At 43.4% G+C, this 27,160-nt stretch overlaps 1 protein-coding gene across 1 annotated transcript in view; it reads left to right on the top strand.

Annotated features, from left to right (window-relative positions):
* The window catches only part of EFL1 (elongation factor like GTPase 1), a 62,454-nt gene extending 41,082 nt beyond the window's left edge, over nt 1-21,372 (top strand). The window contains exons 16-20 of the mRNA XM_033166617.1: nt 11,538-11,669; nt 12,821-12,968; nt 14,593-15,599; nt 17,204-17,388; nt 21,028-21,372. Coding sequence (XP_033022508.1) covers nt 11,538-11,669; nt 12,821-12,968; nt 14,593-15,599; nt 17,204-17,388; nt 21,028-21,216 — 1,661 coding nt within the window. The 3' untranslated portion in view covers nt 21,217-21,372. The remainder of the gene's footprint in view (nt 1-11,537; nt 11,670-12,820; nt 12,969-14,592; nt 15,600-17,203; nt 17,389-21,027) is intronic.
* Nucleotides 21,373-27,160: the final 5,788 nt, after the last annotated feature.

A 27,160-nucleotide genomic window follows, 5' to 3' on the forward strand; every position in this document is an offset into this window, starting at 1 on the left:
AGGGGCAGTTCACATTTTCAACCCATTTCTCCAGGTGGCAGAGAGATTCTGGAGTAAAAATGCATACCTGAAGGAGCGTCGCCACCCCAATTATTAAGCCCGGACATTGAGGTCCAGCTCCGAGGGTCTTCTGGCGGTTCCCTCACTGTGAGAAGTGCATCTACAGAGAACCAGGGAGAAGGGAGAATGCCTTCTCGGTAGTGGTGCCCACCCTGTGGAACGCAACCCCCCACCCCCGATGTCAAGGAGATACAACGTTTAAAAGACATCTAAAGGCAGCCCTGTATAGGGAAGTTTTAAATGTTTAATGCTTTATTATATTTTTGTGTGTGTTGGAAGCCGGCCAGGGTGGCTGGAGCAACCCAGTCAGATGGGCAGGGTACAAATAATATGATGATGATGATGATGATTCTCCAGCAACTTTTTGGGGTGGGGTTCAGCAGCATCAGCAGTGCACAGCTTTTTTTCCCTTTCTCCTAAGGACTTTTTTTGGGGGGGTTCATTTCTTTCCTGCCACTGCAAGTGGTGTCAGCAGCCAGCAGCTGTGCTGGCAACCACTTTGCTGCCAACGATGTGGAGCGGCGTTCTGGGATGTGGCTAGGCCAGGGCTGGTAACTACAACCGAGAAGTGGGGAGTACTTGGAGAACATTCATCCGGTTGGCCCTTTTTCTCAGGGGAGGTGAGAGGAAAATCTCTCAATTTCTCAGAAATGGTCTTCTGAGAAAGTTCAGCTCACCTCCAGCAGAGGGTCTCGTCTAGTAGCTTCCTCCTACTCTTTCCTGAGTCAACATTGGCCTCTTTGGTGGGGCTTCCAAGGTGATAGGGAGGTTGATCTCATGCAGCGATTCCTATATCTCCATTATAAACAGTAAATTGGGTGTGTATAACTAGGTATACATGCCAAAGATAGAAATCTCTCTGCTTAAAGTGGGATGGGGGGGTGGACACGGAATGCAGCGTACTATTCCCTAACTGGCCTTCCTTTCCTTTTTTTCTCCTTAAAATGTCTTGGGTCTCGTCTTAAATTGTAAGCTTGTGGGAAGGATCCGTTTTAGTTTTAATTATGCATGCATGGCTCGAACGGTTTTAGGTGCTTTATGAAAAATTAATAGCAATATTTGACTTGTGTTCATAACATTGCCGTAGCGATTTAAGGGGGGTGTAAAAGAAAATCGCAACGATATTCTCAAAAACGCACACTGCTTCTTGGCAACTGCATCTTGAATTTATTTAAAGACCCAGCCTTCAATTATTTATTTTGTTGGTATCCCACCCTCCCCCAGCCCCCAGGAATTCAGGATCGAGAATGTGGTTCTTCCCACTGTGCCCCAGCAGTTCTTCACAACAACCCTGTGAGGTGGGTGAGGCTGAGAGGCCCAAGGTCACTTTGATAGGCCTCGTGGCTGACTGGGACCTCAACCCAGTTTTCCTCCCTCATAATCTAATATTCAGTCTTTTAACAACCACGCCATGTTGATCTTTGCAGCGAGTTCCTCACCCATGATAGCTCTCCACTTCACCTTACTCTTTTCCCTTTCTTATTTTCTTATGTGTTTATAATGATCATAGAATGGTAGAGTTGGAAGGGACCCCGAGGGTCATCTAGTTCAACCCCCTGCAATGCAGGAATCTCAGCGAAAACATCCATGACAGATGGCCATCCAGCCTCTGCTTAAAACCCTCCAAGGAAGGAGAGTCCACAACCTCCTGGGGGTGGGGTGGGGTGGGGATTCAGTTCCATGATCGTAAGTAAGTTGGTGGGAGCCTGTAGGGGTCACAGTTAGTGTCAGATGTTGCCTCTACCCTGATTTCCTCGATGTGAAATGGGCTTCCTTTAAGAATGCATCAAGCAGTTTCTAGAGGAAATCTGTCCTCTTTCATAGACACCTTTCTTTTTTTCTATGTAAATTTATTTATTTGGTTTTTCAGGTTAAAGTTTTACCATCACGTATCCAACATACAAAATAAAAACAGGATTCCAAAGAATCTCCTGGACTTCCCTCCTCCCCTTTGTGGGTCCTATTGTCAGTCATTTCCTCCTGCATCTTTTATAATAATCCACATCTTTTACATCTCCATTATGTCCAAAATTCACCATTAAACTACAAGTGTTATTCCAATCCTACTAACAATTTTAGCTGTTTACAATGGTTTTTAAGATAAATTACTGTATATACTCGAGTATAAGCCAACCCAAATATAAGCCGAGGCACCTAATTTAACAAAAAACATGGGAAAACTTATTGACTCGAGTATAAGCCTAGGGTGGGAAATGCAGCAGCTACTGGTAAATTTCAAAATTTCCAGGGCTGCTTTCAGGCTGCTCATTCCTCCGCCGCCGACAGCGGCAAAGGCAGAGGAAGAGGAAGGAGCAGCTGGAAAGGGCTGCTTTCAGGGTGCTCATTCCTCCGCCGCCGACAGCGGCAAAGGCAGAGGAAGAGGAAGGAGCAGCTGGAAAGGGCTGCTTTCAGGGTGCTCATTCCTCCGCCGCCGACAGCGGCAAAGGCAGAGGAAGAGGAAGGAGCAGCTGGAAAGGGCTGCTTTCAGGGTGCTCATTCCTCCTCCTCTGCCAACAACAGCCTCTGCCACTCGCAAGGGCAGGCACAGGTGCCACGCTTGGCAGACAGTGGTGGCACAAGCGGCAGCAGCAAACAGCTAAGTGGGACCCTCACTCGAGTATAAGCCAAGGGGGGCTTTTTCAGCATAAAAAATGTGCTGAAAAGGTCAGCTTACTTGAGTATATACGGTATGAATTTTCCCCATTCCTTATTAAAATCTTCCTGATTTCTGATTCTTCTGGTCATTTCTGCCATTTCAGCATAATCCATCAACTTAATCCGCCATTCTTCTCTGGTAGGGACTTTTATCTTCTTTACATCTCTGGACAGCATGGAGTGTGCTTTGGGTCCTATCGTTTTATTTCATCCCTGACCACTGGACCTGTTAGCTAGGTATCATGGGAGTTGTAGGCCAAAACATCTGGAGGGCCGAAGGTTGCCTATGTCTGGTTTTACTGGTTGCACTAGATGTGACTGTCAATGTGAATACTACTGGTTTGTTTGTTTAGTTACAGGGGAATGGTTTACTCTGTTCCAGTACCTGTACATTACTTTTTCATGGAAACCTCATAATAAAAAACATTTGGTAGCCTTGGAAATTCAGTTCCTCTTTTGAGATGCCTCAGACTACACCAAAGTGGCTCTCTCTCTTTTTTTATTAAAGATTTTATTGATTTACAAAAGTGCGTGCAATGTCTCTCACGTATTTTTTCCATGTAACATTTTTACAAATCAGTTTTAAGTGGCTCTCTCATTTTGATCTCTCTACCCTAAAATGGACAAGAGGTCATGGTTTACCTTGGGACTATTTCACATAACGACATTGCGCGTGCCTGTGTCTCTGTGCGTGTTCTGTATCAGCAGGGACTCCTTGCTAGCCTGCTGAAGACATGAGTTATCTTTCTGAAGACTCAAACAGGTTTTCCTCTTGATTTAAGAAGACAAAGCTACCTAATCTCTGGATCAGCTCCTATCGCTGCACTTTGTCTAAGGGAATGTTAAAGACCGACACCTCTAAGAACATCAGTAAATCTCGACTTGTGCAGAGTGCATTGGACTTTCACGTTTTTTAGACTTAAGAAAAAAAAAGAAAGGCCTATTCACTTGATACTTGCTGGTTTTGTTCTCGTAGTTTTGCTCATCCAGAGGCTCTGCGTGGAGAAGACTTTTTAAAAATATATTATCTCTTTGCCACTCGCATGCCTCGCAAAGTATTTTTACTAATATCTTGTGACTTGTTCTCCTAACCTCATTTCACACTCAACTTGTCCCTTACAGTGGTACCTCAGGTTACCGACGCTTCAAGTTACAGACTCCACTAACCCATAAATAGTACCTTGGGTTAAGAACATTGCTTCAGGGTGAGAACAGAAACCGTGTGGCGGCAGCAGGAGTCCCCATTAGCTAAAGTGGTACCTCAGGTTAAGAACAGTTTCAGGTTAAGAACGGACCTCCAGAACGAATTAAGTTCTTAACCCGAGGTACCACTTATTTCCCTCACCCCAAAACGGCCAGTTTCTTTCATCTTCATTCCCTGGTCCTTTTACATTCACATCCCCCCCCCCAAAAAATACCATCTTTCCTCTCTTATCCCTTTCCTTTCTATTCAGAGTTGTTCATCATCAATAATAATAATACATAAAAATAAATGTAACCTTTTCTCTCACTTTCTAACTTCCTTCAACATCTCCTCTGTCCCTTTACCCTCAAAGGAGGGAGATCTTCTTTCCTCTCCCACTGAACTGTCTCCCAGCTACCTTTACTCATCCTGCAAGGACTTGCTGGTGCTGGCATTGGGCCCATTTTAAAGTAGGCTACTGACTTTGAGCTTTAAAGTGCTTTGTGGCCTTAGACCAGCATGCTTATAGGAACACTACATGGACCATTGGTCTGACGATATAAGACACCTTGCTGTCTTCCTTGAACTTGTAGGTCCCGTATAAATCTATTTTGGCAATGACAAGAGAAAGAGCCCTCAAAATTGCACATAGCTGGTATTTAACACCTATACGTCTAGCTTATATAAAACCCAACAGCTCTCCTATGTGTTGGAGATGGTGTTTCGCTATTGGGACATACAGACATATGAGGTAGGAGTGTTCAAAAATTGAAAAATTCTGGGAAAATGTTTTTGCAAAGATACCTTTGGTTAAAAGGCAGACAGTACCTATGTCCCCAGGACTGGCACTGCTTAATTTGTACAGTCGGGACTCACCAAGAATTAGAAATAAAGTTCTTATAACCCATTTATTGACCGTGGCAAGAACAACCATAGCAATGGAAAACATTGCAACTGTTGACCATGGATAAGTGGTGTGAAGCAGTCTGGCAGACAGCTTTGTTGGAAAAGCTAACATGGAAACTGCGGGTAGCAGGAGGCCAAAAGAAAAACGATAACTTCTACGGCTCTGCGCAGTAGGGGGGTGACTTTATTGAACACACAGGTAATGAGGCACGTGGGAGTGTTGTGTTTGGGGTGGGTAACACAGTTTGGAATACAGTCGTACCTTGGTTCTCGAACGGAATCCATTCTGGAAGTCTGTTCAACTTCCAGAAATGTACAAAAACCAAGGCGCGGCTTCTAATTGGCTGCAGGAGCTTCCTGCACTCAATTGGAAGCCCTGTTGGACATTCGGCTTCCCAAAAAGTTTGCAAACCAAGAACACTCACTTGCGGGTTTGTGACGTTCGGGAGCCGAAACGTTCGAGTCGCAAGGCATTCGAGAACCAAGGTACGACTGTACTTTGAAGTATACCTTTTAACCTTTCAAATCGTTACAGATATAATGTATTCCTTCCTTTTAATGAGATTGGAGCACATGATGTGTTATTTTATGGTTTATGAGAATTTTTGAAAAATATGCTGTGGCAAATAAACTATTTAAAAAGAAGAAGGTGTGAAGCCTTCTTCTTCTCTCACCATGGGTAGAATATGAGGGACTTCTAGCCACGATGGCTTCGTTCTTCCTCCGCAGTTGGAGGCAGCAGTGCTTCTGAATATCAGTAGCTGAAAACCACAGGAGGGGAGAGGGCTCTTGTGGTCGAATCCTGCCTGCCGGTTTCCCCCAGGCATCCGTTCGGCCAGTGTGAGACAGAATGCTGGACTGGATGAGCCATTGGCCTGATCCAGCATGCTCTTCCTACATTCTTATGTTTAAAATGTGAATAGGCATCTGATTCAGCCTAAATAGGATACAATAAGTCATTGCTGAAAATAATTATGGATAGGATAATCATGTCAATAGACCTTGTTTTGGAAGTAACTCTTGCTGTTAAAATTAGAAAGCATGACACACAAGCCTTTATTAATAACATCTTGGAATGGTAACGGCAAAGCCTATTTGAGCCATTCCTATTGTTCTGTTTCATGCCATCTGTTCACACACCCACAGTGGCAAAGATTTTTTAATCTAAACATTGGGAAAAGACATTTTAGTATCTGCTCATGCTATTGCTTGATGGCCTGGAAGTGTGTGTTCTTTTCCAATTTCCACTTTGGTTAATTTCTGCAGCGTTTTAAAACAGCTTAGTTCCAGGTAGAAATGTCATTTTTGTAGGCAATAACGTGGTACCATCTAATTATTGCTGGTATTTTAGATTTGATAGAGATTTCGGCACAAGACAATAACTGTTATAAACTCATTTGGAAGAAAATGTATACTGGCGGAAACTGTTTATAAAAAGAAGGCCCCAGGCTTTGGGAATAATAAAGTCAGGTCCTAGTAAATTAAGTTTTAATTGGTTAACTGCATAATTTTGCAAGTAAGAATAATGAATGGGTGAAGAATGCACATAAGGCATTTTCACTGGGTGTTACCCTAAAACTTAACGTTCCTGCAATGTGTTCTACTTAAATGGCAGACATTTGCCTATAGATCATTTGTGTTCCATTATATTTTGAGAATTAAATCAATTGCTACAATAATGGAAACTGGATTTAGTTGCACCTTTGATGTGAGAGCTAGCAGAAGAGAGGCTTTTGCTATTTATTTTTTACTACCAAAATAAGGGTCAGGGAGTTGAGTGAGTCTCGCTTTATTGCAAGGATCCGCATGGGGACCCTCTCAGCGGAGTCTGCCCCCCAATTTTGCCAGTATAACTATATGATCATTGCACAGTACTTTCCCCATTGGAGTGAACGGAAGCCATGTGGGAGAAAGTTGAGGGGTGTGTGCAGACAGAGATGTTACTGGAGCCCGGGGCTCAACTTGCTCCTGACAGATTGTGGGGAGAACACGATGTTCCCCTTTCTGCAACAAAGTTGTCAATCGCAGTCTCGTTTCCTATGTCCTATAAGAGCTATTTCCACCCGGACAATGCTGCCGACTGCAGTACATTGGTACCTCGGATTACAGACACTTCATGTTACAGACTCCACTAACCCAGAAATAATACCTCGGGTTAAGAACTTTGCTTCAGGACGAGAACTGAAATTGTGCAGTGGCAGCGTGGCGGCAGCGGAAGGCCACCTTAGCTAAAGTGGTACCTCAGGTTAAGAACAATTTCAGGTTAAGAACGGGCCTCCAAAACGAATTAAGTTCTTAACCCGAGGTACCACTGTATTCCGGATATGTCTGGGACGTATGCCAATCCTAGAGTATAGCTAACATAGTGTGATAGCCAATGAAAAGTTATTTTTATTTATGTAGATTTTAGCATGATCCTGTTCATTTCTAAATCTGCAAACCAGATTGTTTTCCTAATTCAGAAGTATTAATGCTGGCTGGGGCTGATGAGCTTTAGTTCAAAACAGCTAGAGGACAGCAGGTTGGTGAAAGCTGCTATAGACCCTTTCTATTACAAAGTCTCCAAGACAACAATTTTTAAATACCTTTATGTGCAAATTTTCTGCCTTAAAGGCTGCCTTAATTTTTAGCACCAGTTAAATTGACAGCTGCCTGAGAGGTGGGGTGTAGTGTCTTACCTACCATGGAAGGGAACAGGTGTGAATTAAAATCAGTTTGTCCACATTTGGGACCCAGTGTAAGTTGAGCAAGCCCAATGAACTATTCCCTCCCTTGAAAGCTGCTAGAATACTTTAACTGTCTATCACTCTTAAACAGAAAAGTTGACTATATTACTATTGGGCAGTGTAGATTGTGTGTGTGTATGTGTACACACACATAATATGTATATAACCTTAATAACTTGTCCTTGACCTTGCTTTTCCTTCCTTCCTTCCTTCCTTCCTTCCTTCCTTCCTTCCTCTCTCACTCCCATTCCTTTTTTTTCATGTGTCTTGTCCTTGTAAATTGCGAGTAAGGATCATCTTAATACTGGTTTTTATATACCGCTGTAAGAACCTTTTTGACTAAACAGTGAGCTATAAATAAATAATGCATATATATGCGCTATATATAGGGATTACACACACACACACACGACTATTAATCTTCAAAGCAATCAAAGAGCACTGCAAAACAGCATTTAAAAGACGTAGGCTCTTGATTCCAGGATACTGTCAGACACGTAGCATATTAAAAATAGGTGAATGACAGGACAGAGGAAGATCTGACAATGCTTAGCTTCTGCCTTTCTCGGTGACGCAGCTAGGATTTCAAATGTGCATAATACTTCGTTGTTGTTTTTTCATTCTACATTCCTCTTGCCATAACCGCAACCTATAAATTCCACAGTGGGGAACTCTTCTTGTATCCACAGCAGGCAGGCTGAACTCAAATGCCTAATTTATCTGTGCCATCTGTACTTGATTGGCACAATCGCTGAAGTGAATTAATGTTACCTGAGAAACCCTGTTCCGGATTCTGTATGTTTTGCTGTCAGATGATGCTCCTAATAACGTGTGTCTATTTGAACAAATTAAATACGATTATTAATCTGTAGCACAAGGAAATATTTAGAAAACTGTGTTTACCTCCAGCATATTTCTTAACAGCCTTCTGAATCAGATGAAGAGTGTAGCAAGGATAGGTGAGCTCTCCGAGACAAGGTTCATCTCAGATTCATTAACTGTCTGATTTTTCTCCCCAACTGCAGTTGGAGAAAATCAGATTATTCTTCCAAATTCATATGAAGGTCTTGGGGAATTGTTTTTCCACTCCCTATTTGCCCCCAGCAGCCCTTCTCCCCAACTCCGTAATGCACATAGCCCCTTTCCCCCCCAACTAGTGCAGAATACAGAAGCCAGTCTGTTCACTGGAGCAGGTTACAGGGATCGTATTGCTCCTTTGCTGAGAAAGCTACATTGGACCTCCTGATTCCTTACGCTCCAACTCGAACACAGAGATCTGACAGGGCAATTTAGAGGGTCCCCCACACCCCTGAGAGTTTGTTGGCATTTAACAGGAACCAGGTATTTACTGTGGCAGGCTCTGCCCTGTGGAACTCTTGCCAATAGACGTCCAGCAGAAGTCTCCATTGACTGTTTTTTTTAAAAGTGAGAACTGGATCCTGCAACTGGGATCCTGCTATTAATACCAGGCTGAGCCATTCCATAGCATCATAGAATTGTAGACTTGGAAAGGGACCCCGAGAGGGTACAACTGCCTGCAATGCAGGAATAAAGGCACTTCCTTTTGCCTTGCCAGCTTTAACTGCCAGTGTGGCATAATCATAATCCCTTCTGTATGTACAGAGGGCTCTGAGTTCCACGTTCAAACAATCTGTAAAAAGGTAAAGGTACCCCTGACCGTTAGGTCCAGTCACGGACGACTCTGGGGTTGCGGCGCTCATCTCGCTCTATAGGCTGAGGGAGCCAGCGTTTTTCCACAGACAGCTTCTGGGTCATGTGGCCAGCATGACTAAGCCGCTTCTGGCGAACCACAGCAGCGCACAGAAACGCCGTTTACCTTCCCGCCAGAGTGGTACCTATTTATCTACTTGCACTTTGATGTGCTTTCAAACTGCTAGGTGGGCAGGAGCTGGGACCGAACAACGGGAGCTCACCCCATCGCGGGGATTCGAACCGCCAACCTTCAGAGTGGTACCTATTTATCTACTTGCACTTCAATGTGCTTTCAAACTGCTAGGTGGGCAGGAGCTGGGACCGAACAACGGGAGCTCACCCCATCGCGGGGATTCAAACCGCCAACCTTCAGAGTGGTACCTATTTATCTACTTGCACTTCGATGTGCTTTCAAACTGCTAGGTGGGCAGGAGCTGGGACCGAACAACAGGAGCTCACCCCATCGCGGGGATTCGAACCGTCGACCTTCTGAGTGGCAAGCCCTAGGCTCTGTGATTTAGACCACAGCACCACCCGCGTCCAGCTCAAACAATCTGTAGCAACTCTTAAACGTAGGCTACTAAGTTCCTGGCCACTAGGTGTTCGAATCGAGCTCCAGTATCCTTAGCACTATGAGACTATAAAATTTCCTGTGCATGGTCAGCTGTCCAAGGAAGGAGAGGAATGCAGAATTTTATGTAGCAGCCAGGCAGCTAACAATGGTTGGATAAACTGATTCTAGGGCCAGGGATTGGCGAGGCTTCGGGTAAGGGGAAGTTTCCCCAGAACCCATTGGACCACTAGCCAACAAGAAATGCACAATACAGGCTGATAAAGGTGGAGTGAGAGACATGCCGGTGATTCGGTTCACAAAGCCAATTGCTTACTGCTGCACCACCACCACGATCCTCTATATACGCAAGTGCAAATCTACATCTGCTATGGATAAGCGATTCAACACTAAAACTCTTAAAACTAGATTGTAAAACTGTACAGAGACATGATCAAAGGCAAGCAACCATATTTTACAGGAAGTAAGCAATGAGTCTTGGAGAGAAGTGAAAAGTTCAAGGTCAGCCAAGACACAGAATGTCCCTTCCCTTAACTTGCAGTTTCGAAACTTACTGCAAATCATCTAGAAATCTACCAGTGTGTACCAATCTACTTCCCTCCTGTCCCTTCCCTGGACATTCATTGGTGGGTTGCAATTTGCAAGAAACTTGCACCCATCCCTCTGTGTGGGGTTGGGACATATTGGCTGCATCTCCAGTGTTAAAACAGTAGGGGGAAAAAGGAAGGAGAAGGAAGATGAGGGGAAAAAACAGGAGAAAACAGAATGCACAGTGCTGGGATACTGCTCATTCTGCACATTCATCATCTTTTTTTCAGTGCTGTCAAGAATTAAGAACAAAGCCTTCAATATGGTCAACACCAAAATAACTTTTTAATAACGCAACAAAGCACCAAGTCTTTTTTAAATGTTGGCCTTGCAGCTCTAGTGGTAACCACAAGTAAAAACAAACGTGATGCAAGCTCAGAGACATTTTCTCAAAACCATGATTAAAACTGGCCTCCACACAAGCTATATATCTGTTTTTCCTTTGGAGATTTGGCAGCAATTCATCCCCTTCAGCTGCAAATCAAAACTGGAACAACAGTCTGGAAGTTTGTGGCTTAAAACATGTGCTTGTTATTTGAGGATATCGGGGGTTTAACTCATTCTACCTTGGTTATTACCAATGATATGAATGAAACTAAGACTTCATGGTTGTAAAAGAGTGGTCCTGTACAAAAACGTTATGCCTTTTGAGTAAAGAGATCACTATCCTAATCTGATAAATATGGTCAGTATAAGCTTCTGAGTAGCCACTATCCTGATTGCCCATGGCAGGTAAGAATTGCTTCTGGATAATGAAACATGCCTCTCTCTTTTTTATTTTTACAAATCCCATAAACATCTAAAACATGGGTAGGTGGGCAAGTTACTTTGGGGAGCTTAGTTGTATTGGGGGAAGTAGCAGTATTCTGCAAGAGAGTATACCCTGAGAGTATATGCAGCAGTAGTTTGCAACTACGGCTGTTGCCATCGGGAGACAATGTGTCTCCATGCTCAGCGATTCTTTGCAGTTCCTCACCTCTCTTCGCCTGTGCTCTCAACAATATGCAAACCATCCTCCATATACGCTGTGCCCATCATAATGATTGGCAGGTTTCTGTTACTGAAGGCCATGTAGCTGAATATTTTTGTTGACTTCAGGGTGTATGTCTTGACTTCATGCTTCAATGCCTTGTAGGGATAGGAGGGTTGCAAGAATTCGTACTGAAGTCGGCAACGCTATCATCGTCGCCAGCTTGCCCACCGTTTAACCCCCTCAACTTTGAAGCAACACCGATTGTGCGAGTTGCTGTGGAGCCAAAACACCCAAGTAAGTGTCTTCTCTCCGTTCCTTGAGTATCCAATCAGAATCATTAAGTATACTTTTGAAAAGCCACAAGGGTGGGACGGAGTGGTCGTAAATTAGTTTGAGCAAATGATAGTATGGTGGTTGCCTCGCAATAAGGCAGGGTTTCCCAAACTTGGGTCTCCAGCTATTGTTGGGCTACAGCTGCCATTATCCCTATCAATCAGGGCGAGTTGTCAGGGATGATGGGAATTGTAGTCCAAAATCAGCTGGAGACCCAAGTTTGGGAAACCCTGCAACAAGGAAATATTAAGTTAGAACCACTCATACTCATACTAAGGTGAATGTCAGCATGCTACAAAAAACAAGGGGCCATGACAGCCTCGTTCTATCTCGTTCTTGGTCTGTAATGTGTGCAACAGGAATGGGGAACATGTTGGACTACAACTCCCATTAGCCCTCACTATGGGCCATACTGGTTGGTGCTGATGGGAGTTGGAGTCCAGTGACATCTGGAAGACCACAAATTCCCCTTCCTTGGTACATAAGTTATATTGCATGGTGGCTTTATTGAGCTCTGCATTTGCCTGCTCCCACTTTATGTCACTGTTAGGGCAAGGAAACAGTAATTGCATCAGGACGTGAAACACATTCTGGAAGGAGAAGAGTGGATTTGATATGGGGCTGTTGTTTTGAGTGGCAGCCCTGTGTCTCTTAGAACACACAGATCCACCCACAGTCTTTTTTTTTAATCCCTCTAAAGATATTTAGTGCTGTTATAATATGTAAAATCTAAAAGCTAAACAAAATGTTATTCTATCATATTCTTTGTACTCGGTATTTCACACCAGCTTGTGCTCTCTTTCTTACTGAGCTTTGCTCGTATGTGACTTTGAAACCCAAGTGCTTCAGAGGCCCAGTGGTACCTCGGGTTAAGAACTTAATTTGTTCTGGAGGTCCGTTCTTAACCTGAAACTGTTCTTAACCTGAATCACCACTTTAGCTAATGGGACCTCCCGCTGCCGCCGCGCCGCCAGAGCACGATTTCTGTACTTACCCTGAAGCAAAGTTCTTAACCTGAAGCGTTATTTCTGGGTTAGCGGAGTCTATAACCTGAAGCGTCTGTAACCTGGGGTGCCACTGTACTTCATTTACAAGTGCTTTTGTCTTCCCAGGTGAGATGCCGCAGTTGGTTAAAGGCATGAAGCTTTTAAACCAAGCTGATCCTTGTGTGCAAGTTTTAATCCAGGAGACAGGGGAGCACGTGTTAATTACAGCAGGAGAGGTCCATCTTCAGCGCTGTTTGGATGACTTGAAAGAGAGGTTGGTGGCAGGGAGAGGTGGCGCGAGAGGAAAAGGAAGAATTGCTCAAGGTTCAGTGATTAAATCCAGCATTTACAAGACAGTTAAATGAGTAATTGTGGTTTAACTTATGGAAAGGTCAAAGCATCCTTTCCCAATTCTTCCTCACTGTTGCCGGTGCACAATTGAAGATTTTTCATACTGGCATTCCTCGTGTGTAGATTTCTGTCAATCATTTTATTTGCATACCACCTTTCCAAAGTTAAAGCCATGCTCAAGGACAGCTGACAGCATATAAAAAATTACATAACTGCAAAACATAACAAAAGTTGTCATAAACAGTGAACGAAACATCAAAAAGTACCCACATAAATTGAACAATTTCCACATAAATCATAGGATCCATAAGGAATTGGGAGTTAGGTTGTCCCTGCATATTAACTGTAAACTGCTTTTGTATGTTATCCCAAATCATTTGTTTGCAACCATTGCCCATCTAGAAATCCTCTTCATAGAAAAGCCCATTTTTATCACTCAGAATGTCTGGTGGACACAGTTGTAATGCTTTCACACTGTGTGCAACGGTAGATTGCTCCGCAAACGGTATGTTTGCTGCCATCTTCTTCACAGCAGTCTTTTTTGTATAAATAGGCACGACTTGACGTGTTCAGCTCAAGTGACAGAAATCAGGGGACTGATCCTTGAGTGGGTCTCTAGTCTAACTCATTGAGTTGTGGACTGAATTTTCATTCCATCCTCATACCACTCGAAATTCCTTGGAGGCAGGATAGGTTTCAAGCAGCAGAATCTCCATGTTCTGGAATATGAACCTAAGTGCCTCACATGTCTCCTGTCTGAGGAAAATGCTGGGGCCCACTGCCCTTCTCAGATAATATTTCAGGACTTAAGTTCCCACTCCACACTAACTCACTGGGTTGCAGCTCGGAGGATGAGAGACCTGCTACTGCTACTGCTACTGCAACTGTAAGAGGCAGCTGAGAGAATTTGGAGCCTGTTCTGTTCCTCAAGATAGGAATCTGCTGTATACTAAGTCAGACCATTGGTCCATCTAGCTCAGTATTGTCTACATCAGAGTTGTATCTCCAGCTGTTTTTGGACTATCATTCCCATCATCGCTGACCACTGGTCCTACTAGCTTGGGATGATGGGAGTTGTAGTCCAGAAACAGCTGGGAACCCAAGTTTGAGAAACCCTGGTCTGCATTGGCTGGCAAGGACCTCTTTAGGGTTTCAAGCAAGGTTCTTTCCCAGCCATATCTGGAGATGCCAGGGCTTGAACCTGGTACCCTATGCATGCAAAACAGCTGAGGTATAGTCCTTCCTAAAATCCTCATCAGGAATGCACCAGGATCCAAAACAGGGTCATAGCTGTACTCTGATATAACGGGTTGCAGTGGAAGGGGGGTGCCTGTTGCTTTAAGTATGCTAGAATGAATACTGCCTCCCTCCTTGGCTCCCATTATTGAGTAATTGCTTAATGTCTTAGGAGGCAGCGGGCTGCAATGGTTAATCATAATGTGAAGTTGGCATCATGTGATTACTGGCATTAACCTGCCACTGAAACCCCTGAAGACTTAAGTTTCATTTGCTGTGAGGCCTAACTTTAGCCTTTTGGCTTTCTGTAGGTTTGCCAAGATAGAAATTAGCGTATCGGAACCAATTATTCCATTCCGGGAAACCATAACAAGGCCCCCCAAAGTTGACATGGTGAACGAAGAAATAGGAAAGCAGCAGAAAGTTGCCGTCATACACCAGAGTAAGGAGGAGCAGAACAAAATCCCTGAAGGTGTGCAGGTTGATTCAGATGGGCTGATAACGATATCGACGCCAAACAAATACGCCACGCTCAGCATCAGAGCAACACCACTTCCCGAGGAGGTAACTCAGCTACTGGAGAAGAACAGCGGCTTAATTCGGACCATAGAACAATTCTCCTCTTACCTGAATGAAGGTAAGAAAACAGAAGAGATGAATCCAAAGACCTTTGACCAGATACAGGAGTTCAAAAAAAAACTAGAGGAACACCTACCGGGAAGGAAATGGAGAAATGCCGTTGATGGGATCTGGTCATTTGGCCCCCGAAAATGTGGGCCTAACATTTTACTGAACAGATGTGAAGGCTACAAGAGGTCTGTGTGGCAGTGCCTGGAAGGAAGCAAGCCACCCAAGGAAGCGAGCGTGTATCGGGATTTTGACAACAGTCTTGTCAGTGGGTTCCAGTTGGCCACGCTTTCAGGACCAATGTGTGAAGAACCGCTTATGGGTGTCTGTTTTTCGGTGGAGAAATGGGACATGGGCCGATTTGTAGAGCAAATGTCAGTCAACCAGCAGGATTCGGATGAAAGGAAGTCTACAGAGGAGACGTCGGCAGGGGAGGAAACTGCCCTTGTGTCGAGGACTGGAGACACTGAATCGGCTTCTGAAACTGAGCTGCAAGATGGTGACCAGTGTAGCCTCAAATCATCTAGTAAACACAAAGGAGAGGCTTTGCCTGCAGACTGTTATGGCCCTATCTCTGGACAACTGATTGCAACCATGAAGGAAGCATGCCGTTATGCTATGCAAGCAAAGCCACAGAGGCTTATGGCTGCCATGTACACCTGTGAGATTATGACAACAGCTGAGGTCCTAGGTAAGCATGAAACCAGCAGGGTGCACAAACACGTAGGGGGGAAAGCATTGTCAAAAAGCTGACTGCAAATGACTTCCTTGGCCATGCCAGCTTTTGCCAACCTGGTGCCCTCCAGATGTTTTCGGCTAGAGTTCCCCTCAGCCCCATCCAGCATGCAGGCTGGGGTTGATGGAAGTTGTGGTCCCAAACATTTGGAGGGTGCCAGGTTGGCGAACGCCGACCAAGAAAAATAATTATATTTCCTGTGACGCTCCAGGTATACCGTATAGATGGAATTATCTGGTTGACTCAGCAGGTGGTTGTTGTTGATAAAAATTCTGTACTGCCCTTCATCTGAGATCACAGGGCGGTTTACAATATAATGTATTTGCTATATAGTTAAACTATGGAACTTGCTTCCGTAGGAGTTAGTGACGGCCACCAACTTGGATAGCTTTGAAAGAGAGCTGAACAAATTCACGGAGGATAATGCTGTCAATGGCAACTGGCCACGATGTCTATGCATTTTCTCCATAGTCACTATTTCTGTATGCCAGTTGCTGGAAACCACAGGAGAAACTGCTAAAATAAGAGGATAAAAATGACAATATTTTTAGGGAAGAACGGAGACCATTGGTGGATTACCTATCGGATTATCATTCCTGTATGAAATCATGTGCAGGATTTGAGATATGAGCAGCAGAGGAATGTAGAGAATGGATTTGGGGGGCTTAGGAAATAAATGTAGATGTGTTTTAATGCAGCAACACGAGCGATTGTCGGTGTTTGTCATTTGGGTTAGTGATTTATGGCACTCCCCAAAAAATGCTCAACAATTTTGGGCATTCCTCCCCAAAAAAAGGTCAACAACTTTGGGCCATCTCCCCCCAGTTTCTTAAATTTGAGTCCCCAAACACGGGGCTCTGTTATACACGGAAAAATACAGTATATATGATTGGAGTTATGCAATAATTTGAAAGATTCAATAAAAAGAAACCGCAGGAGAGGAGAGTTCTCTTATGCTCTGCTCCTGTTTACAGATTTCCCACAAAAGAGGCTGCTGGACTGGATGAACCTCCTTTGGCCTGATCCAGCAGGCTCTTGTTATATTCTTAGGTTCTTTTTTCATCTTGGTATATTGACTTTGTATTACATTTATTAAGTTACTTAAGCAACCCCTCTTCCTGGGGCTTAAGATCAACATCCTGTTGACGAAGGCTTGCACTTAGATGTTCTATCTGTTTGCTCAATGCCCACTATTTTTAGGAGTAAAGTAAGTTAAATACCTCATATGATAATTAACTCCATACATTCCTGTTGGGGTGGGATCCCTGTTACTGATCATGCACAAACCCAGTGCTCCTGTTGAGATTTTGCAGCAGTTGTGTGGTCAGTAAAACTCACTCCAACCCTTGAGTGAAGTCCCTACAATCTCTTCTTAATACTGTATTCTGAGATCTGAAGTTTTTCACACCATCATTTAATTGTAGCTGGTTACTCTATATGACTGTTTCTCGAGACCCTCTCTTGCCCTGGGTGTTAATTAGTCCTCCCAGTTCAGTAATTGTGCATCTGAATTGATGAAAAGGATGCAACAAGCTCAGTAGGTCTTTTTCCTTTTGCAGGTCGCGTTTACGCTGTCCTCTCCAAAAGAGTCGGCCGGGTGTTGCAGGAAGAGATGAAAGAAGGGACAGACGTGTTTATTATCAAAGCAGTGTTGCCAGTAGCAGAGAGCTTTGGTTTTGCTGATGAAATCAGGAAGAGAACAAGTGGCCTAGCCAGTCCACAGCTGGTCTTCAGTCACTGGGAGGTAAAAATTCTATTCACTCCCATCTGCCTTGGTGTACAGTTTCTTGTAGATGCAGGAAAAGAAATCAAGATAAAGGAGGGGAGAGGTTAAATTGTGGTCAAGACTTTGCTCCGTTCTTTCCTAAGCCAAGCCATACAAGCAGCTTTTTATCTGCCTATACAGTGGTACCTCCGGTTGTGAACGGGATCCATTCCAGAGCTCCGGTCGGATCCCGAGGAATTCGCAACCGGAGGTCCCGCTTCTGCGCATGCGCGCGGCATGTAGAGCGCTTCTGTGCATGCGGCGAAACCCGGAAAAATACTTCTGGGTTTGCCGCGTACGTATCCTGAAGGATACGTAACCGGAGGTGAACGTAAGTAGAGGTACCACTGTATATTTGCTTTTTCCAGTGCACACTTCACAATAGTCTGTTCTGTTTCAGGAGGTTTTGGATTAGGGTTAGGGTGTTCCATCCTCTGCTGGATTGAATTTAAAGTCCATTAAGTCCAGCATTATGTGTCCAGCAGCAGCCAGATGTTTTTCGGGTAAACTTGTGAGCGGGGTATGAAGGCAGCCACTGTCTTCATCTCCTACACCTAGTTGCTCCTCTTCTGCCACAAAAAAAGAGTGGAAATAAGACACTAGGGAAGGACAATTTTAAAATAATTCTCTTCATTCTCTATAAAGTGGCCCATGTTTGAGACATGTGTTTCTGCACACAAGAGAGACATATATGGTGGAATATGATAGAGATATATTTGGTGTAAAGCAGTGCTTCCCAAACTTTTTTCCCCCATGGACCACTTGAGAAATTGCTGAGGGTCTTGGCAGACCACTTAATGATTGTTTTGCCTGTTGCAGCGGTTGTAATGTGCAGTGCTAAGTAGATGCTGTATGGTTATTAATTGTGTTTCTATTGCTCCTTTTGTTTCTTGCATCATATTTTATTATGTTGTAATTTGCATTTCATGGAATTCAAATTGTGCAACGGAATAAAATACAAGAAATAAAAGAAGCAATAAAAAGACGGTTTAAAAATCAACATGGATATTTAATGCAGACAGGTCACCAACCACCAGAATGAAGCTTGCAGAGCCCTGGTCCAGTTTGGGAACTCCTAGCATAGAGGGGGACAGCAAATGGAAAATCATCCGTTTTTAGAAGCAGTATCCCACTGAATGCCCCAGTTTCTGGGGTGGGGGCAGGCAGGTGCATTTATACCCTGTTTTGTGGGCTTCCCATAAGCTTCAGGTTGGCCACTGAGAGAGAGGGGGGGGATGCTAGATTATTAGATTGACTTTTTGTTTCACCCAACAGAGCTGTTTTTCTTTTGTTTAGCCAGCTAACAAGGTAACCAGCACACCGGGGAAACAGTAGGGGGGTGTTTTTGTGCTTGTAGAAAAGATCCTTTCTTTAAAGTGTTCTTTCTGGAAGGTGAAACCTTTTGAAATGCTGAAATAGATACCATGGATCAAATATTATTTGGATCTTCAGAGGCTCTTTGCAGGTTGATGGCGGCAATAAAATAAGTGACCTGTACACTTAGTTTTTCTGCCTCCTGTCCTTTCTTCTTCAACTGTGTTTTTCTCCAACCATGTAATTTACAATCAAGAGCTTTTGAGGAGAAGATTCTTTAAGGGAATAGAAAGAAGAGTAAAATTGCATCCCTTTTCTAAGAGCATTTTTAGTTTTAAAGTCTGCTATCTGCTCCCTGTTTTCAGAGACCTGTAAGAGGAAAATACAGAGTTTAGTTCAAAACGCGGTGTGTTATTCTTCTAAGCTCTGGATGTGTTAACAGATCTGCCGCCTACCAAACAAACAAAACAGCTGCTTTATCCCCTTCCAAGTTGCTTGTGCAAGGAAATAGCTAGTTTCTCTTGAATCCAGTTCTAAAATTCAGGCTCTTGTCACTCTTGACATCATCAGGAGTGCTGCGGCGTCTGAGTGCCACCACGTGACCCGTACCCAGCCAACCTCTTCCCCTTCCTCTTCCTTGTTGGGGTATTGATATCTCAGTGTGAGACTTCACTACTTCCCACGCGCCAGAGGAATCAGTGGCTGGGAGTATTTACTATAGACATGATTGGCTTTGTAGACCTCATCCTAAACTGGCTGGGAAGCTTCTGAGAAGTTGGGGAGCAACATTTCCTGATATGTATGGGAGTTGTATTTGTGTATGTCTCCCAAATAATTCATTGAAGTAATGCATTTCATGCAGCTCAGCAGAAAATGATGAGCCTTTAGCCCAGTTAAGGATGGCACCTACAGGTCCAGTTCAGCCAGCAAGGAGGGTTGGCCGGCAGTGGCAGCAAATGCGTTAGGAACCAGACCCTAATTTGGAGGGACCTGGGCTTGCAATGTTGACTTAGGATCTTCTTAATATCCTGCAATAAATGAATGTATTTAACCTATTTTAAATTCATGGCCTTCTTAGCCATCTCTTTTTGACAGCAGGCATCTGTCGAGGACATTTTTGTTTCCAAAGTAAACGAATGAGAGGTACAATGCAGTTTGTTGTGGACGGGCAGTACTTTTGACTAATCGGGTTTCACTGCAATAAACACTGGAAGCTAGTAAAAGGAATTTTAAGTGAAAAATGACACACAGTGCAAGGCTGTGAGATGACCATTTTTTCCTCCTGTGGTTCCAAGATCAACAGAAAAAAGCTCTCTGAGCATTTCTTTTGAGCGTTTCTTTTCTAGTTCTATTCCACTTACACTGCAGTCAGTCATTTAGAGACCTCAGCAAATAAAAAAATTATTTTTAAAAAAGAAATTAAATTCACTTCAGCTCCATCTGCTCATTCTTGGAGCTTTCATTGAGTGGCTTCTACCAATGCAGTTAGATGTTCAGGAATCCAGTTCTGATTCTATGCTATACAGATTCCGCTAACTTCTGATACCTTCAAAATATTTCATAAAGTTGGTGTGTTAATGATCCTGGCTGTACCCTTGCTGATTTTATTTGTTATCTTTAGTCATAGGTGGCCGTACTGCAGCACATCCTTGCCTGCAGCAGGCCAGAGTAATCATTTGACCATTAATGATCTCCAACTTAGCCTAACCCACCACACAAGGCTATTGTAAGGCTTAAAAATGGGATAATTCTCACCTCCTCGTAAATGCGCAGCTGATACATGCGTGATCGTGTGCAAATGCACAGCGCTGAACCCAAAATTGACCGGGAAACTTCATAAAACTTATTTCTTTGTCTCGCCTTACCTCTCAGGGTTGTTGCGAGAATAAACCAGGATTCCCTGTGAAACTGAAAATGCAAATATATATTTATATAGCTACACTTTTTACAGGCTGCTTTGTTGAGTCCTCTGGGAAATCAGCACACACCCACAGAAAAAAAGGGGAGAAAATCAACAAAAGAAAAGAAGGAACTGAAAACTTCAAAAAGAAAGAGAGAGAGAGAGATGGAATAGAGGAAGAGAGATATCAGCCCAATAACTAACTGTCAGTGGCATAATGAGCATAAATTATTTTTCATTCATTTTTAGGTGACTACCGTTACCTTTTAAAAATTTGAGCGCATCTTTCCTAATTTCAACTATGTCTGCTTTTAGCCGACGGTCAAAAATCACTGTTCATTGCTGCCGCCGCCTTCCATTAATTCAGCTCTTTGCACAATTCCTCTCTTTCCCCACCCCCCCAGGTAATTTCAGATGATCCATGTTGGGTGCCAACCACAGAGGAAGAGTATCTGCACTTTGGGGAGAAGGCAGACTCCGAGAACCAGGCCCGCAAGTACATGAATGCTGTAAGGAAGCGGAAGGGACTTTATGTAGACGAGAAAATCGTGGAGCATGCTGAGAAGCAAAGGACTCTCAGCAGAAACAAATAGCTGCCTCCAATTCTGCTTCTCTGTTAAGTGCAGGTGGATTATCTTCTGTACCGCAGATTCAAAAAAAGTCACCTTGGATGTACAATTCTGTGTGGGTTTTCTTACTGTGAGTTGTCTGTGGCTTGAGTTTTAATAAACCTAAGCCTTTTCAACTTTTTTTTCTTATGATTATACACTACAGCTTCCTTGTTATATTAGTGGCTTGCAAACGTCCTACCTCCATTTTCACATCTCCTCGTCTGCCAACAGACTCCTGCAGGGCTGATACAGAATCCTGCATACCTTTAGTCAAATAGGCAGCAGCACTTGGTCAGATTTTAACCAGCTATAGATGGATCAACGTAGAACATTTTAATTTACTAGAATACTACCCCTGATTAATCAGTCAGCATTTTTTAAAAAACAAACAAATAAATAAATAAATTATTTTTTTCATTTATTGTTTGTTAATTAAAATAGTTTTGCACCTCCTCCAATGCGGCTTGCAAAATAAAATGGAATAGGGCAAAACACACCTGACAAAATAAAACCAGCAATAAACAAAACAATTATCCCCTAAAACGATAAGAAAACAGTAAGAAGACAATGTCTAAAACCATTAATCCCAAGAATCAACCCTCAGTGAAAACAGATATGGGTCTTGAGTGCTCTGTGAGTTTTCACCGTAAGTACATAACCATTTGCAGATTTTAGTAAGTGCCACCTCAAAAGGTTTTTTTGTCCTGTGTGGGAGTGGAAAAGGGTAATAATAATAATAATTTATTATTTTTACCCCGCCCATCTGGCTGGGCTTCCCCAGCCACTCTGGGCGGCTTCCAACAAAATATTAAAATGCAGTACAGTAATCCATCAAATATTAAAAGCTTCCCTAAACAGGGCTGCCTTCAGATGGCTTCTAAAGGTCTGGCAATTGTTGTTCTCTTTGACATCTGGTGGGAGGGTGTTCCACAGGGTGGGTGCCACTACCAAGAAGGCCCTCTGCCTGGTTCCCTGTAACTTGGCTTCTCGCAGTGAGGGAACTGCCAGAAGGCCCTCGGTGCTGGACCTCAGTGTCCGGGCAGAACGATGGGAGTGGAGACGCTCCTCCAAATATACTGGACCGAAGCCATTTAGGGCTTTAAAGGTCAGCACCAACACTTTGAATTGTGCTCGGAAACGTACTGGGAGCCAATGTAGGTCTTTCAAGACTGGTGTTATGTGGTCTCGGCAGCTGCTCCCAGCCACCAGACTTCCTGCCACATTCTGGATTAGTTGTAATTTCCGGGTCACCTTCAAAGGTAGCCCCACATAGAGCGCATTGCAGTAGTCCAAGCAAAAGATAACCAGAGCATGCACCACTCAGGCGAGATAGTCTGCAGGCAGGTAGGGTCTCAGCCTGCGTACCAGATGAAGCTGGTAGACAGCTGCCCTGGACACAGAACTGACCTGCGCCTCCATGGACAGCTGGGAGTCCTCCACACCCGACAGCCTCCTGTCCCCCCAAAACAGTACTTCTGTCTTGTCAGGATTCAACCTCAATCTGTTAGCCACCATCCATCCTCCAACCGCCTCCAGACACTCACACAGGACCTTCACTGGTTCTGATTTGAAAGAGAGGTAGGCCTCTTCTAAGATGGTGTCTTCTGTGGTGCATGCCTGCATCACCAAGACCTGGGCATGGTTTTGCTTCTGAACTGTGGTTTCATCTCCTGTTCAAATTTATGTAGGTATAATCAGCTGAAGCTTGCCTAATAACATCAACTAATTTTGCAGTTACAGGTAGGTGGCCATGTTGGTCTGCCGTAGTCAAAACAAAATAAAAAATAAAAAAATCCTTCCAGTAGCACCTTAGAGACCAAACTTAGTTGGTCTCTAAGGTGCTACTGGAAGGAATTTTTTGTTTGTTTGTTTTAACTAATTTTGCAGTTCTTTGTGTGTCTTCCTGGAATTAAGTCCCACTGATTTAAACAGGATTTCCTTGCTAGTAAATGTACCTCGGATTGCAGCTTAAGATTTCTTTTAACTAGGCAACTGCCCTCATTCTAAGGCACACTTATTTCATGTAGGGTGCTATCTTGGCCTCAGTGTTACCCTCTCTGAAGTGAGATATGCATCCAGCTGTCTGTCTTCAGTTGGAAACTTCCATGACTGATCTTTTTCATTTAAGAGCTCCTCAATAGCTTTTCAGGCATGTCAGGATTAAAAACAAAACAAAAAACCTTTCTTGAAAACAGTTGCTTTACATAAATGAGTCATTATTACTCTCTCAATTAACACCTTGTGCTGTCATTGAACAATTTAGGTACTTGCAGAAACTTTTTTTCTGCAGATTTTATACACTTGTGATTTAGATCCTGATAAAACTGTTGAAGCTAAATTGAGCGAAATTATTAGTGCTCAGATAAAAGGGTCAGGACAGTTAATACATTGCTTTAGATAGCTTCCATAGGACGTCTTATGTTGTGAACTGCCCTGAAATCAACAGGTATAGATACAAATTAAGTTGACGGATGTTTTTCTGCCTCTCTTATAATGTACTGGGAACTCGGGATCCCACAGTGAAATTGATGGGCAGCAGTAGATTTAGGAGAGAGATGACTTAAATAAATTAATCTGCCCTCTCTAGTAAGCGAAAAAAGGACCACTTAGGAAAACAAGGGTAACGCTTGTTGAACACTCATGCCAGAGATGCAATTTTAGTTCAGATTATTTATAAATGTGTTGAGGAAAAGTGTTTTCTTCCACCCACTTCACTGTCTGAATGCATTTAAAAAGAAAGCATGAAGACTACTGTTAAATCATTCTCTTGTGTTGTTGTTGTTGTTTTAAAAAAAATGGACTGCATTCAGTGCAATTATTCTCTCCCTCCTGCCTCTCTTAATATTTACAATCCAAGTCCTGGGTATATGTGCTCTGGTAAGTAAAAGCATGTTCTTCCCGTCCTCAACAATCGTCCTGTTTGGAAACCCATCAACATTCCATGGATGACAGTAAAAGACATTGCTGCAGGTATGCTGCAGGTAAAGGACCCCTGGACGGCTAAGTCCAGTCAAAGGCGACTATGGGGTTGCGACGCTTATCCCGCTTTCAGGCCAAGGGAGCCGGCGTTTGTCCACAGGCAGCTTTCCGGGTCATGTGGCCAGCAGGACTAAACCGCTTCTGGCGCAACAGAACACCGTGACAGAAACCAGAGCGCATGGAAATGTGCCGTTTGCCTTCCCACCACAGCAGTACCTATTTATCTACTTGTACTGGCGTGCTTTCAGACTGCTAGGTTGGAAGGAGCTGGGACAACAGGGTAACAGGAGCTCACCCCGTCGCGGGGATTCGAAACGCTGACCTTCTGATCGGCAAGCCCAAGAGGTTCAGTGGTTTAGACTACAGCTCCAGCCGCGTCCTGCAGGTATGTAAGGGAATGCAGCATGGCAATGTCATGAGACTGCACATGCTTTGGTTCTGATCTTGATTGGGGGCAGGGGTTGTGCAGCGCCTGGTGTTTTACAGCAGAGTGTGTGTGTAAAAAGAAAATACACATAATGCCAAACATGCTTAATACCACTTGAGAACAGCGGCTTGTACTGAGATTCCAGTAGGACAGATGACTCTTCCTTTTTGTACTCTGTACACGTTTGGGTTGTAAGAGTAAATAAGACTTCCGTTTTAATTCAGGGCAGGTGGAGAAACTGTTTCAGCTACCAGAAGCTTGGGAAATAGTTCGAGATCTCCAAAGGTTCTGAGAAACACCTGCGGACTGTAATGCCCCTGTGATTATTACCTCCTCCTGCCAATTATTCTCCCTTGCATTTTATTAAATGGCCTCACTTGCCCGTTTTCTTTCTCAATAGCATGCTTTTTCTTGCCCGGTTGAAATAGCCCCCAAAAATGTATTTAAAAGAGTGAAAGAGAGAGAGGGGATACCCCAGCCTCCCATGTCTCTGCCAAGAAATGATGTCATCTGTCTCACCATTCCTTGCTAAATTGCTCTGTCTGCAGCCTCTCCTGTTTATGGAAATAAAATGGATTTTTAATGAAGGGAAGGACCGAGTCCAATATTTTAATTGGCTAGCAAACCCTGTGGGGAAAGCGTTTTTAATGCCTGATAACAGCAGTATCGCATGCGCAGGTTTTTCACGTGAAAATGGTGTTATTGCGGGGAAATAACCTTCACATGTGGATTTGCTCTAATCGGTCCCTTGCTAATTGCTCACTGGCATTTCCCAGTGTGGGAGAGCTTTGGCACGATTTTGGCTTAAGAAAAGATTCTTCTCCAGAGTGAAATGAGCCCAAATGTGTGCCTCTGCTCAAAATAACATTTCCAGAAATAAGCTACTTGAAGCCAGAGAATCTTGATTATATGATGCAATCCATTCTCCCAGGACATCAAACCTTAAGAGCAATCTTTTTGCCTGGTGTCTGTGTTGTCGTCCTTACATGATTTTTATTTTATTTTAAATTGTATGTGCTTTGAGTTTACTGTCTGTGAAGAAGTAGTAGTAGTAGTAGAAGAAGAAGAAGAAGAAGAAGAAGAAGAAGAAGAAGAAGAAGAAGAAGAAGAAGACGACTCATAATTCCAATAAAGAAACAAATATTTTAAGGGAAGTAACTTGGTGGTGGAGCCCATCATTTGCATGAAAAAAAGTCTGCATCTCCAGTTAGGACTAGAAAAGAGTGAGACCCTGGAAAGCTTCTATCCTCCAATTCCCATCATCCCTGTTGTCAATGCTGATGAGAATTGTAGGGCAACAACCTCTGGAGGGCAACACATTGGCTATCCCTGGTGTAGACAAATACTAAGCTAGGCGGACCGGTGGTTTTGGGTTTGGGTTTTTGGCAAGCTAACAGGAAAGGTGAAAAAAGGAAATATATAATTATATATTGATACAAACAACAGCATCAAGTCACACTAAGGATATAATCACCATCAGTACATCTATCCATCCTCCAGGTGTCCAAACGTGTATTCCCACAAAATTGGCATTTATAGGAATTATGTTGAAATGCAGGCTGGACAGTGAGGTGCTCAGACGAACAGTGGGTGTTAATCCTTCCAAGTCTCTTGGAGACCATAAAGGCTCACAAAATCCACTTTTGCTGCCTGCAGTTCATCCTTATACTACAGGAATATGATTTACAAGTACATGAATATCTGCAAATATCCAGGATTTCACCAATACAAAACTGATAGACAACCGTTTTAGACCAGAAGAATTTATCTCTGGGTGCTGGTTTTGAATCTGGGCAAATTAGCTGCTTATGTTTCTAAGGGGAAGCATTTGGTGTTTCGATACCAGGGCTCAGGGCCAGTTGTGCAGCATAAGGGATGGAGCACAAGAGAGTTGCTATTTTTAACATAATGATCACATTTGATAAGAAACATTTCTGATTTTTCAAGATAGGAAATTACAGAAGGGATTCCACTTCCCTCCAAAAATATCCGCTATTTCTAACATTAACCAACCAGATTCTTTATGTGACTGCTAAACTAGTGTCAAGCTGGTTTAAATTTGTTAGCATGAAGTGTATAGAAACTGTTAAAGGGAAATGCCCTCAATTTTCCAGTTACTAATCCAAGTCAGATTAATTTATTGCAGCCTGTTTTTGCGTCAAAAGATTAAGCTCCGAATGAAACACCACCCTGTTCGTTCTGAACTTTCAAACTTAGCCATGTTGCTTGCTTACAGAAGAGCAAAGAACCACAAGCAGGCATGCCATTGCTAAAAGAAAAAATTAAAAAGTAAATTAAATCAATCTGAAATGACTTCACTTTTCTGCAAGAAGGATGTTTGTGAAAAGTGAGAGAATCTTTTTCTTCCAGCTGTAGGATAATGCTTAAATCTCCCAGCGGAAGCTCTGAGAGACATCCATGCAAATGTGTGTTGATGTCCCCCTCTCAATGCTCCAAGCAATGCCTGCGTTTAGGAAGCTGGACTGACCTCAGCAGGAAAAACGACAAGTTGTAAGTCTT

The sequence above is a fragment of the Lacerta agilis genome, chromosome 13 (assembly GCF_009819535.1).
Source record: "Lacerta agilis isolate rLacAgi1 chromosome 13, rLacAgi1.pri, whole genome shotgun sequence".
NCBI lineage: Eukaryota > Metazoa > Chordata > Lepidosauria > Squamata > Lacertidae > Lacerta > Lacerta agilis.